General features: G+C 46.5%; 1 protein-coding gene across 3 annotated transcripts in view; it reads right to left on the bottom strand.

Moving 5' to 3' along the window:
* KLHL17 (kelch like family member 17) overlaps window positions 1-14,213 on the bottom strand; it is a 443,767-nt gene that overhangs the window by 183,415 nt on the left and 246,139 nt on the right. For 2 of the 3 annotated variants that reach the window (XM_069610061.1, XM_069610063.1), the window contains exons 3-4: window positions 11,057-11,226; window positions 8,572-8,793 (exon numbers count right to left, since the gene is read on the bottom strand). In XM_069610061.1, the coding sequence (XP_069466162.1) occupies window positions 8,572-8,793; window positions 11,057-11,226 (392 nt within the window). The remainder of the gene's footprint in view (window positions 1-8,571; window positions 8,794-11,056; window positions 11,227-14,213) is intronic. The other variant, XM_069610062.1, reaches the window with a different exon arrangement.

The raw sequence follows: 14,213 nt of genomic DNA, 5'->3' as shown, positions 1-14,213 counted from the left end.
GGACCAGCAATAGGAAGGACAGGTGCAGGGAACATATCAACAGACGCCACAAGCACAAATACAAGCACCACAAATACAAATCCAGGTACCACAAATGTCAATACCACATTATGTACAAACATCACAGGTTCATGTGAATACACAGTAATTAGCGCAGATACAGAACAATGACGCACCATCACACGTGGATACAGTGGTGACAGCCCCCGTCAGACAACTTAGGGGTGCTGCCATGGTGGGGAACAACCCCTTTACTGGGAATGGGATGTCCCTGTACCCTCAATAGGACAGCCCACAGATGAACTTGATGTCTCCCCATCCTATCGATCACACCCAATCCTGAGCAGGAACCTCACATGGGGTGGCGATAGGTGACAAAACTTTTCCTTTCTTGTTGACACAGGGGCGACTAGGTCCTGCATTAGGGAAGGAGCATTTACATTGTCAGGTGATGCCATGAACAGTCAAGGATTCCCAGGAGTTCGGGAAGTGGTTCCTTTCACAGACAATATCTCACTTTCATTAGGAGATTACGATCTATCACTACCTTTGCTTTACTCTCGACAGACACCTGTAAACATACTGGGATGAGACATTATGAGCAGACTAAACATGACCATCTCAATCACAGATAAGGAAATAATATGCTGGACACCAGGAATAAACATGCTTAATGTAAAACAGATTGTCCAGCCTTATTGTGGACGTAAGGTACAGAGGGGGGTGCCAGTGGACTCAGAAATGTTCCAGTATAGAATTGACATTGCCATTGCATGGCTTCCAGGAATTGCAGGGAAGATGTGGCGAGTTCCAAATGAGCACCTATTCAGGCTACAGCTATCAATGGACGAGGCAGAGGGAACCATAGTGCCAAAAGAAATAGAGGTAGTGGTTGCAATAGAGGATAGGATTGCAGTCCATGGGATGGATGACACAGGACAGGCATGGAGAGCAGTGATCGCAGTTGCAGAAGGATGCAGTTTGACCAAAGTGACAGACGAAGAACTTTTCAGGGAAGAAGCTAGAAATAGAGATGGTTTTGAAATGAGTGGGAAGTGCCACAGAGAATGGCAATGGCGCTGGAGGCGCTGCCCCCATTCTGGGAGGAGGACATGGTCAAGATACCCAGCACCCTATGGACTACAAGTTCCAATGATGTGGGTTGCATAAAGAGCATAGGGGGAGTGAATATCAAGCTTAAACCAGGAGCAATGTTACCCACAGCAAAGCAGTAACCCCTAACCAAAGAAGCAGATGAAGGCATTTATGAGTCAATCACAGCCCTGATTGAGAGAGGCATTCTTGTACCCTCAGAATCCCCATGTAACACTGTGGTGTACCCAGTGCGCAAGGAAAAGGGGGGTCATGGCATTTCATACAGGATTTAAGGCCTCTTAACCATATTGTAGAAGCAGAGTATCCTTTAGTTGCAAATCTAGCGACAATTTTATGCAGCATTCCGGCGGAATCTGCCTGCTTTGTGGTCATCAATTTGAAGAACGCATTCTTCTCAGTACCACTCCAACCAGACTCACAAGACTTGTCCAGCTTTATGTATAGAAACATACTTGTTTACCACAAGGGTACTGCAAGTCACCATCTATCTTTAACAGAGTGATACAGATGGACTTGAGTAACATACAGATGGAAAGCACAGTTTTACAGTACGTAGATAACATTTTGATCTGCAGCATGACAGAAGACCAATATAGGAAGGACTCAGTACACATGCTGACTGTGTTAGCTGACAAGGGATACAAGGTGGACAAAGCCAAGTTACAGTACTGCCAGAAGGAGGTGCTATACATTGGACAGACGATATCCCAAAATGGCCGACAGATAACCCCAGAGAGAGCAGAGACAATACGCAAGACACCTAAGCCCACAACAGTGAGGGAAATGCAACAGTTCTTAGGGTTATGCAACTACTGCAGAGCATGGGTCTTTGACTACAGCACATAAACAAGGCCACTACTGGGCCCTCTGAAGGAAGCACAGAAAGGGAACAAGACACTGACATGGACCACGGAGATGACTGGGGCATTCAAGGAACTGAAGGAAGCAACAAGCACAGCACCAGTGCTAGGGATCCCTAACTACAAAAAGGAATTCTTCCTGTTCTCCCACACTGACGGTGTAGTGATGAAGGCAGTACTGACACAAAAGACAAGCATGCGCCACAAGCCAATTGCTTACAACAGTGGGCAACTTGACCCAGTAATGAGAGGACACTATCAATGCGAACAAGCTTTGGCAGCTGCCGCATTCACAATGGAGAAATCCTCACCAATTACCATGGGGTGCATCACCACTCTTTACATGGAGCATGCCCACTTTGCAATACCGCGGAAGCCAAAGAGCACTTTGACCACACAAAGCACATCAGGTTATGAGGTGATACTGTCCAATGTAGGCCTGAAAATAGTGATATGCAGGATTGTCAACCCAGCAACATTTCTAGCAGGCATTCTAAAGACAGGAGACTATGCCACGCAACTGCACAGCAAACATAGAAATGTTCAGTGCCACTCGCAAGGTTCAGGTGTATGCACTTGAGGGGGGAAGACGTGCTCCACATTAACGGGTTGTCAACAATTTACCAGACAGATGGGGTCAGGCATACTGGGACTGCAGTGGTAAGACTGAAGGAAGGCAGGACAAGTGAAGTGGTAGCAAGTGTGCGACTGCCATCCCATTTCTCAGCACAAGCAGCAGACCTAGTGGCCCTAATACTAGCACTGGAAAACAGCATAGAGAAGGAAGTGACGATTTATTCTGACTCTGCCTATGTGACGTCCACGGTACACTCTGGACTGTCACAATGGCTCAGGAGAGGGTGCAGAAGGGCCGACGAGACTCCCGTACAACATGCATTTTTATTGGGCAGACTGATTGAAGTAATTGCTTATCCAACACAGGTAGCAACAGTGAAGTGCCAAGCACACACGAAGGGGGAAGATCCCATCTCAAGGGGGAACGAAGCAGCAGACTTTGAGGCCAAGTGCACAGAATATTGTGGGGACCAATGGGAACTAGGAGGAGCTTCAAATGCGATAGAGTGCACCAGAAATATGGTACTTAAGGAAAGATACAATGTGCTGCCAGAAGCACAGATTATGGAGTTGCAGTGAGCTGCACCCAAGGAAGAGAAGGAGCAATGTATAAGGAGGGGATGTTCAATGTCCCCAACAGATGCCCTATGGCGGCAGGATAACACAGGGAAGGTGGTGATACCATTACCATTATTGAACACGGCATGGACACAATTGCACTATCCAACACACACAGGGAAGGAGGTCATTGCTACACACATTGGAGAAACATGGTTCTGTCCTAATTTGGCAGAACATGTGGCTGAATTTGTGAGCAACTGTTTGACTTGCCAGCAGTTTACAGCAGAGCATACTTTGAGAGTGGTGAGAGGAGCCATACCAAGGCCAGTAGGCCCATTCCAGCATTTACACATGGATTATGTCGACAGGATCCAAGTCTGTCAAGGGTACCGCTACATGATAGTGGCTGTGTGCCCATTCTCCAGGTGGATTGAGTCTGGGCCCTGTTCATACACTGATTCCCTTAGAGCGGCAAAGTTCCTAGTCAGGTAGGTTTTCCCAAGATGGGGCATGTGGGAGGTCCTGCGGTCTGACAATGGGCCTCACTTTGCCAACTAAGTGTTTCAGCACATCACAGCCTTGTTAGCCATCCAACACAAGTTCGTTTGTGTGTACCACCCGCAAGCAAATGGCGTGTGTGAAAGCCTGAACAGCCTCCTGAAGGAGTGCATAGCCAAAACACAGCAGAATACCAGGAAAGACGGGCTGCAGTGTTTACCTCTTGCACTGTTTGCATTGCACAATAAGCCTGGGTCCGACCACCATTTAACGCCCCATGAGGTTGTAAATGGACGATGCATGCACCTTCCCCTGGCTCCCACAAGAGCACTGAAGGATTGTGAGAATAGTGCAGATGGGTTAGAGCAGGAGATGAACTATTACGTTACTTCTTTGGTGGCTAGTGCTTCTTTTATCTCTCGCCAGATACGACGACAACGGGAAGGCCCATAAGAGAGAAACTGCGACAAGGCACCACAAGACTCTGAATTTAAAAACCCTGCGACTGTGGGGAGCATCATCCTCCTCATGAATTTCGTGAGGCGCTGGAATGAGCCCAGGTTCACCGGCCCACATATAGTGGAAAAAGTGGGCGACAGTGCTGTCAAACTCTAGGGGAAGACCGTTGGAACCAGTTGGTGGATGTCAAGCCCTACAAAGCAGGGGCCTCACCTGGCAATAAGGTCTTGGGCGACAGCACCAACGTTCAACACCTGGAAGAGCTACAAGCGTGTTCTGACATTACACGATCGAGAAAAAGGCATCCCATGGTCACGCTCTCATGAACAACAGAAGTAGAGACTGGAATACGTGTTGACATAGATTAGGGTACACTGTCAGTTTGTTATTTTGCTTTTTCCGCACACAATCTACTGAAAGCCGAGGTCACTGTTCATATTAATGTTGCCCTCTACCCGTCACCCAAATACTTTCTCCAACCAATTTGTCCACGCTGTAAGGAGACCCAGCAGATTCCGAGCCCAAACCCCCAAAGTATACTTTCTTGTCTTTATAGAGTATTTGACCCAAACATACCCATAGCTTGAGCATGGAGATCCCCCGGTCCTGGCCACTCTGAGAGACCCATCAGTAAGGAAATTGTGGGAAGAAGTGTTTGCCTTTGCCATCAGTGATTATTCGGTCTGCGGGGCTTAAGGAGTACTCACACAACTAACAAACTAACACATTTTTTGTGCATTTTAGGCAGGCAACTATATCTTCAAGCTGCAAGGATCAAGCAGCGTAAGTGAAAATGGGGGCAACAATAAAAACATTATTATTATGTTGTGTCTATTATTTCCAAGTGGGTTGATGGGGTTCATATTCTGGCAAATATACACTGTTGCTAGTACTACCGCTGTACCCTATAATAACATTCCCCCAACGCAAGCAGGTGGAACGACCATGTCAGGTGGACAGGAGAATGCTGCTGATAAGATAAGAAGAGGTAAGCGCAGTGTTGACACAGACATGAAAGGGGTTCACATGTATCTCACTGACGCTGCTTGAGTGTCTAATAACATGTGGTACAAACACATGTCCAAAGTAGGTAAGGAAACCACCGGGGAGAGTGTTATGTTTGCTCCTTAATACCCCACGCAATGAGTGCCTCTAAAACGTTCATAGCAACTGAAATACCCGCAGCAAGAACACAATGCCTAATGTTTCTCTCGATGGTGCAAACCCAAAGAGGATTTCAAGGGAAAAGAGCCACTCTGAGATGGAGGTCTAAACCAACGTTCCCATATGAAGATAATTACATAAAAACATTAGATACGATGAATAATTATTGGCAATTAGATGAAGCTATACAGTACATGACTGATGGACCTGACTAGGGAGAAACAGACTATTACCCAGAAGGAGCTACCATGTCCCCAGACAAGAGTGAGGGAAACAGGAGAACCTGGCTTTTGGGAGACACCACAACTACTAGTGAATGGCCAAGTATACACTAAGGATGGATGGCAGGATGGAGTGCTGGGAAGCAATGCACTGACACTTGCACAGCCACCAGTGAACAGAATACAGAAGAAAATGACAAGTGCCTGAACAAATGTGACGTGAGTGCCAAGTTACTGACATTGGTGGAAAATGAAGCTGGTCCAATGCCGATAATACCTCTGAAGACTCCAGCACTGTGCTACCAGAACAATGGCAAAGTTGAAGTTGGCAAGAATGTTGGGTGCAAAAGCATTGAACAACACGCAGCTATGAAAGTAGGAACAGCAGTACTGATGGATCATTACTGGGCTTGCAGATCAAAGGCATACGAGAAGCTGACTAGAGAGGAGTTTGCTTGTTGGTACACATGAACATGCCTTTGTTGGTCATGCCAAGAAAGGATGTGAAGCTTGATGAGTTCCTGAAGATGGACAATAACAAAAGAAAGAAGAGATTGATTGAAACAGCACCAACAGCCAATGCAGAGAAGGCTGAGAAGCTAGCAGGATTGAGTAAAGAGGAGGAAATTACTTCTCAGGAGCATCAGAAACAGCACTAGACGAAGTTCCAGTAGTGCACAGGCTGTTCAGCAAGACACAAATGTTCTTTGCATCAATAATACCATCTGTACAGACGTACACAAACGCAAAGTGGTTGCAAATCACTCGCTGGGAGCGGATGGTGACTATCAATTCCACAGTGAATGGATTCAACCCAATAAAGGAAGAGCATCTACTAACAGCTATGGAGGGAGGAGTTTGCGCAAAGATTGGGAGTTCCTTTTGCACATTCATACCTGCCAATGATGAAGATAACGGGACCCTATCAGATGCAGTGGCACAACTGGCACAAATGCATGCCAAGATGGAAGATGAAGCAAGGGTGACAGGAAGGGACCAGAGCTGTATAGCGTAGATATGGTCTTGGATGCCATGATGGCTATCAAATGGACTAAAGGTGATAATAGGAGAAGCAACATCAATGTGTGGGGTACAAATCTGCATGGCCAGGTGCAAGAAAACAGCAGAGGAAGCTATAAGGATGCAGATTCTGATGGATGTAAACATAGGGGGAGCCAAGGACGAGATTGTGGCAGAAAGGGACAAGATAAGAGAAAGTATTGTGCAATGCCAACTGTTCCCAACCGAATCAATGAAGTTGGACAAACTATTCGATGCAAAGTACTACGAAGGGAAATGGATTTGGTGTAACCCCGAAGGAGAGTGCTGTTAAGTGACCTGGTCGTTTGATGACCACACTATCTACTATGGGCACCTCAGAGGAATAACCAAGGTATGGCAGCCAAGAGCAAAAGGACTGCCATACAAGGATGTGGTCGACAGGTCGACCAGAGGGGGGAATGAAGAGGGATGGGGAAGCCTACCACCCACTCCCCCTCCTACTAAATTCATGATAAGCAAGAAGGCCAGAAAGCACTGCAATCACCCATACTACTTCGGACAAATTCCTAACTGACCTATGATTGACAAATATGTCAAGAGGTATCCACTCAGACAGCCATACAGACCAGGGATGGTGCAGACCTATCCCCGTTTGGATGAAGAGCCACAGGCCACAACCAGGGACACCTCTATTGACAGCTTGGACTAAAACACCAAGAAGCCATGTTGCGGATGTCGTTGGAGATACCACCTCACAGCAGCGTTAGACATGAAGCACAGGTGCCAACCGCACTTCAGGACACAAACACACACTCAAATACATGAAGGACACAAGCGTACAGTTCTGTAGTTAGCAGACAGATACATATACATACGGTCATTGGTTTTGTTATTTTTACCCCTAGCCAAACGCAGCAACCGCAAGGCACAAGAGATCCTGAGCAAAGCTTGCAGATGCTTACATGCGAATAACCCTATGGAACTGCAGGAGCACCTATGGGACCTGACAGAGCCAAACGGGACTAACCCATGGAAATATAGCATAGTATGGACACTTTAGAAACCGCATTAGAAGGTTTAGGAAAATTACAGCAGGCCTCAAGCCTCAGAGCAAGAGAGGAGCTGAGCAGATTCAGGCTGGACAGAGAGCAAGACGTGTGAGACAGGACAAGCAGCCAAGGCCAAGAGATATGGAGGACATTCCAATCCCCAGGCGACAAAGGGACCAGCTGCAGAAAAGACTAATAAATCGTCAAATTTCAGAGCTGCACAGTTCAAATTCGTGGTCTCTGAACATATGACACAGCCACAGCAGACAATGGACAGCGATGAGCGGTGGCAAAGGTGCACTGGTCCCAGGCCACCAGACACAGACAGCAACAAGTATGCAACAATATGCAACAGGTGTTGCGCTGACCAGGAGAACCCTCTTATAAGCTAAGTTGGTATACACGAGTTACAATGCAGACACCAGTCATTCTTGTTACCTTTAAGAGGTACAGTGCGAGCTGTGTGGATCCCAAACCTGGGGATGTCAGCTCTAGCCAATCAAAAGGTTAGTACCCTAGGGTTGGGTAATAGCAGGCAAGAACCAATGATAAGTGCACCACACTGCAAACATGTTATAGTTAGTGACTTGGGGATGGAACAGGCCAGCCACCTGACATGGGAGGGCCAGTAGAATAACATCTATAAACTCCACAATAGGTGGTAGAATAATACACAATCCTGTAGTCCGATATGTTTTCTGGAGAAGGGCCCATGTTTTGAGGTCATGCGTACGCCAGTGGGTAGTAGAACCGGCCTGCGAGCCAAGGAAGAGTGAGATCTGCATGGGTTTTTCCTGTTCCTTTGCTGGTCCCTGTTGGTTTTGCCTGTAATAAACCACAGTTTGAACTTGCTGTTAACTGAGTTCTCCAGGTATCCTGGGGAAGGGAGTTGGGCCTGCAGTGTCCCTCTGGAATACCTGTGGGTCCTCCCCAACACTGTCCTCCCATGTATGGGTCCCTCAGCATTAATTTACTTCTGTTAACAATGTTATCAACTGTATTTGAGGTGAATGCACTAATGAACTGAAGCACCTTAAAGTGGCAAGCAGAAATGGGGATTCTTACCTGCTTCAGTGGGAGCAGCATGAACTCCTCGGTCTTAGACACTTCCACAAAGTGCTGCAGGACATACTTATGAGCAGACTTGAGTAGGTCGCTGCAGGAGTGTGTGTCTGCAAAGCCGCGGATCCCCAGGCAGTTGGATGGGTCGAGCTGACTGAGCAGGAACTTGCAGCATGCGTCTCGTACTCCATTCAGCTGCAGAAGGCTGGCGGCAGGAAGCAGCGTCTGTTGGAAGAAGAGGGAGAGGTCACGGTCACTGGCAGAGATCCTACTTGCCCTGGTTACCTGAACCCATCGGCCGCCCAGTTGCCGCTTGCAGAAGAGGACTGCCAGGGCTTTGGAAGGAACAGCTTTCTACACTACAAAGGGACTCTTCGGTTAACAACTAAGCCAAACTGGTGGTCTAGAGTTGGCCAAGTGTCAGAGAATTGTTTTTTTACTTGGAAACATGTGTTGCTCAATGCAAATTTTATTAACTTGTGTTTATGCACACAAAAGCCCCACTATCATACCATGGGAGAAGCTCACTGATGGAGTCTAACCGTTAGGCTGTTGTAGAATGTTTTGCTTAAAGCCCATGCATTCTCTAGGGGAGCTCTTGTTCGGCGATGGTCTGTGGTTATCGATGGTGCTCTTGGTTTAGAGCCAAAAGTTTCAACCAACACCCCTTTTAACAATCACACGAAAGCCCCTGGTTAGGATGGTGGGATGCTGGTAGCCAGCAAGCTGCTCATAGTATCATATCATTTAACCTATCACTCGGAGACCATTCAGTGAGATACAAGAAGGAATCACAACTGAGGCACAGATCACGTGGAGGGGCTAGAAGAGACCCCATCTCTGGTTATTTTCACAATCCCAAATATAGTACCTCCATGGGGTAACTTCGCTCCTAAAGCAGTACCTCCATGGGCAGAATGAGTACCACTTTAGTGTCTTTATAAGCGACTAGCACGCACACTAGTGTACATTGATGGGAGGAACAATATCCTTACAGCTGTTCCTCATGGGGATAATAACACCCTACGCGAAGGCATTTCCATTCAGTAACAGCACCAAAGTAAGAATACCTCTAATGGGTAAACACATTCCCCGTAGAGGCAGGATACTTGCATTCTGTCACCCAGCAGGTACAATGTACTGAGGTGTGGGGGCGGGGGCTGGGGAGTTGAATAGCATTCGCTAAATCAGCTATCTTTAGTTAGGGTACCAAAGGCACTGCGATTTAGAATTCCTAGAAATACACCTTTCGGAGGTTCCTTCTGAAGTTACAGTTCTAGAGTCTGCAACGACTTGGAGAATAACGCAACCAGCCATGAACAAATGGCTCTTCTTCAGGGAATCGTGAATGCGAGACGTAGGTGCTAGATCTCAGCTTGCAATGCATGGGCGGGAGGAGTGTATTTTACTAAATAGATGTGCTGGTGCTTTGCCAAATAATCGTGTGAGTACTTGTTTTTAGATTTACCCTGGTCTCAAAAGGAAGCTTTCAAGGCTGGAAAAGACCTCGACGCATGCCATATTTTGCAAAGCTTACGAAAAGTCAAATCTCCGAAAAATGTGGACATTCTTTGAGGCCCACGAATAGTTCATTGGTGTGGTGCAGCCTGGAATTCATGGAAGAGTCATCAATCTTGGATTGGAAGTATGGTGTGAATCACCACTTTATCCGTTGGGGTAGAGAGGATTCCAGGGCCAGTACTTGGGGCTTCAAGGTCCCCACCTATTCCAGAACAATGCTGTGGTTCTCAGCCTTGGGAGCAAGAAGGGTGGCCGTGTCAAAGACAGTGGTCAGGGAGCTACTTGAAGGGGGTTCCACCTGATTTTACTTATTGTAGTGCTTTTAAATTAAGTTGGGACAGCTTGGCTCTACCCACATTTGAATGTTATGCAGGCAACAAATCTGGGATTGCAATTATTAGATTAGCTCCAATCCCCTCTGAAGATGCAAGATTTCCCGCATAGGAATTAAAAGGGTGCAGGGGGTGAGCAGGGAGGGGTCCATGAATCTAGGATGATAAACTGGGGCCTTGTGTAGATGTTAAAATGATGGTAGCCAATATAGACACCGCTAGCATGTACTAGTGGGAATTTATACTGGTGATGTGCTACAAAGTGTAAAATGAATTAAGGATTTAGCTGAAACTGTTGAGGTCTGCCTCCATAAAAGGAGTGAAACCATAAAAGTGACCAAATGGAAATACACACAATGGAGAATTAATAATGTGATGGTATATGGGTGTTCTGACCTTTCACAATGTTCTACAGTCATCCCAGATGGAAAGAATGATAGTTTTTGTTCTGTGCCTCAGGTGCCTCGATCACATCCCCGTTATGATATTTCCATAATTTGAGGTTGCCCACTCACTAGGGTCTATCCATGGCATTGCCGCAACAATAACTGGAGTATGCTCCTGGGGGTGGAACCCCCCAACCGGGGTGCTGTCTACATTCCGCATTCCCTTACCCACATGCACGGCTCCCATACCTGCACGTTCCCCTCCCCCACCACCACCTCGGCGGTGTATGCGTACTGCACCAGCTGCTCCAGGGCCTGTGGGTCAATGTCGTGCAGTGTGACATGAGTCTGTCGGCTCTCACTCATCTCGTCTGCAGGGACACAAAGAGGCGCCGGGGTTACATCGCTGAAAGAAGCATCTACCCAACAAAAGAGATAGCATCAGTCCACCTTCCCTTCCGAGGCCTCAAGTCGAAGACTCAACACGTAAAACAACAGCCATCACAGATACCCTTATCCCTCCAGGTTCCTCCAATTACAACACGTGGATACAGGGTCAGTTCAGGGAAGGGGCAGAAGCAGTTACTAATGATGGAGGTGCATCCTTCCCATGATGACCCCTACCACACCCACACATTTTTCCTATGCATGTCTCGCATCCGTGTTCCATTATCTCAAAATATGGAGAAGGTGAGGAATTAATCTATAGTCTGTTGTCCAACACTGTGCACAAATGTTCATGTGCTCTGGAGCCTAGGAGAACCTCTCATTCCGTGACCTGCCCCTGAACCTGGTGCACACCACAGAGGCTTGGGCTTTCGGAGATGCGGTCCTGTAGGAGCGGTTTCTCAGCGCCTTGCCCATCACAACTCATCACCACCAACTGCTCGCCATGAAACCCAAGGATTCGCAAACTGCAAGAGGCCCAGGTCAGGGCAATATAAAAAAAGGCCACCCCCACAAAAAGGCTTGCTGATTCGCAGATATCCAAAATGTGCAGCAATTTCCCTCAACCCGAAGAGATTGCAACCAGAGGTGCGAGATTTCAGGACTCCAGAAAATCCCTGGGCACAATAAGCATGGAGACGTGTGAATCAGATGAGCATGCTTATTTTGCTTGCAAGCAAGACCTGGGCATGACACATTTTGAAGTGATCTGTGTGAACTGGTGCATAAGAGCACAGAGGATTCCACATATTGTGATCAACTTTTCTCTCTCTTACAAAATGCACTATGCATATAAAAGGGCTACACAGAGTATGGCTAATATTGTCCACCGCATTCATGAGAAATATGGACAGCTGGAAAAGCAGGCATACAAAGCGGATACATAAGACTGCCCACGTCATGGTTTGCCCAGATTATAGGCCTCCTTCCTCCAGACCAAAAATAAATAAATAATAAATAGGCCACCCTTCACAGTATGGGGAGAGGACTGAAGCCCATCTGCACAACACAAACAAAAATTACACTTGTAGGCAGACACATGAGCAACATCTCAAGCTTTGACATAGGCCAGTCCATTTTCTTTGCTCTAGGGGGATCAGCCATTGTTTTGCACAAATATCATGTACCACCTCCCAGGTTTTTTACAGTTTCTTGTTACCAGATTTTCCTTGTCCACCAACATCCTTGCACTTACTTGTGGGCTCTTGCTAAAAATATAGGTAACTGCCTTCAAAGAATGATGGTCCTGAAGAGGGCATTCCTCTACATGTATGTCCTTTTTTACTTGAAGTGTGAAGACTGGCACCCATCTCTCTGTTGCAAGATGCAGTTTCTAGATACCCTCTATACTAGGAATCGGCAAACGGATTGAACAAGATTCCAGCAGATTAAAACAATGGGAGTTATTCTCAGCTCGAGCGATTCAAACTATTTGCATCGTAGACTCGAAAAGGTTTAAAACATAATTTGTGCTGTTTGTATAGATAGAAGTATTTGATGGTTCGACTTTGTTCTGCTGGAGCTTTTGGTAAAACTTAAATCTAGGATTCCTGACCAGTAATCCTACTGGTGGCTAAGAAAGTGATACATTTCACAGTGCAGGCAAACATTATATCCCAGTTTAAGCAATAGAAGAACAAGTTACTTACCCATGGTAACGTTCTTTCGACTAGATGTGCCTCCAACAGATTCCTCATCTTTGACATGTAATGTCCAGTTTCGGCTGCGTCTGAAAACTTTTTCGGCAGAGGGCGCCCTACGTCAAGTCAATGTCCCTTGAAGGCCTCCGTCGAGGGTGACGTCATCGGATGTTATATATAGCATGCAAGGTGCCCGTTGGCCTCAGTTCTGTTTTTCCCCTCCTCGTGCAGCACCAGTGCCCATAAATACGGGCACAACAGTACTCAGCCTTGTTGGAACGAAAGCTGTAATAGCATGGGAATTTCTACAGAGGGGTAAATTGGGAGGTCGATGAGGAATACGTTGCAGGAACATCAAGTTGAAAGAACGTTACCAGAGGTAAGTAACATTCTTCAAATGGATTGTGTCCTCCAACATATTCTTCATCTTTGACAGACTCCCAAAGCAGTATCCATGATTGGAGGAGGGTGTAGAATTTATACATTCCGAATTTTAAAGGGCATAATAAAGTACCTCCTTACCAAAGGTGACATCCTGAGCATGGGAAGCATCCACAGAATAATGCTTTGTAAACGTGTGTACTGAGGACACGTTGCAGCATCACATATTTTCTTAATAAGAAGGGCTGTCGATGTAGCAGGAGGGTTTTTGCCTGCCAGTCTGTAGCATTCAGAAATTACTAGAATGATCCATCTAGACAAGGTCTGTTTGGTAACAGTCTGTCCTAGTTTGTGTCCTGTTTACCCTACAAAGAGCTACGCGTCCACTCTCAATTGTGACATTCTGGAGATGTAAAAGCTTAACGCTCTCCTAGGGTCCAGCATATGGAGCCTTTCCTCTTCCTTACCACGATGAGGTGGAGGATAGAAAGCCGGTAGCACAATTTTCTGAATTAAATGGAAGTCTGAGACTACCTTAGACAGGAAGCAGGGTTTTACCCTTAATACAACCCTGTCCTTGTGGAAGATGGTAAAGGGTGGCTTGGAAGAAAGTATCTGCAACTCGCTCACTCTACGTGCTGATGTTATAGCAACCAATAGTACGGTCTTAAAGATTAAAAACCTTAAAGGACATGTGTGCAAAGGTTCAAACGGGGCACACATCAGAAATGTTAAAACCAGGTTGAGGTCCCAAACCGGAACCTGAAAAGCAGATGGAGGGAACACATTAGCGAGCCCTTTAGAAATTGAGTCACCAGTGGGATCTTGCGATAGGATCATTCCTCTGATGAGTGCTTAAAGATTGATAGCACTGCCAAGTAGCCCTTAATGCTGCCAACCTGAAGATCTTTATGTGCTAATGAAAGCAAAAAGGATAA

This window comes from Ambystoma mexicanum, chromosome 8 (assembly GCF_040938575.1).
Source record: "Ambystoma mexicanum isolate Mex_15411 chromosome 8, UKY_AmexF1_1, whole genome shotgun sequence".
Classification (NCBI taxonomy): domain Eukaryota; kingdom Metazoa; phylum Chordata; class Amphibia; order Caudata; family Ambystomatidae; genus Ambystoma; species Ambystoma mexicanum.
This window is presented reverse-complemented; position numbering and strand designations above follow the sequence as displayed.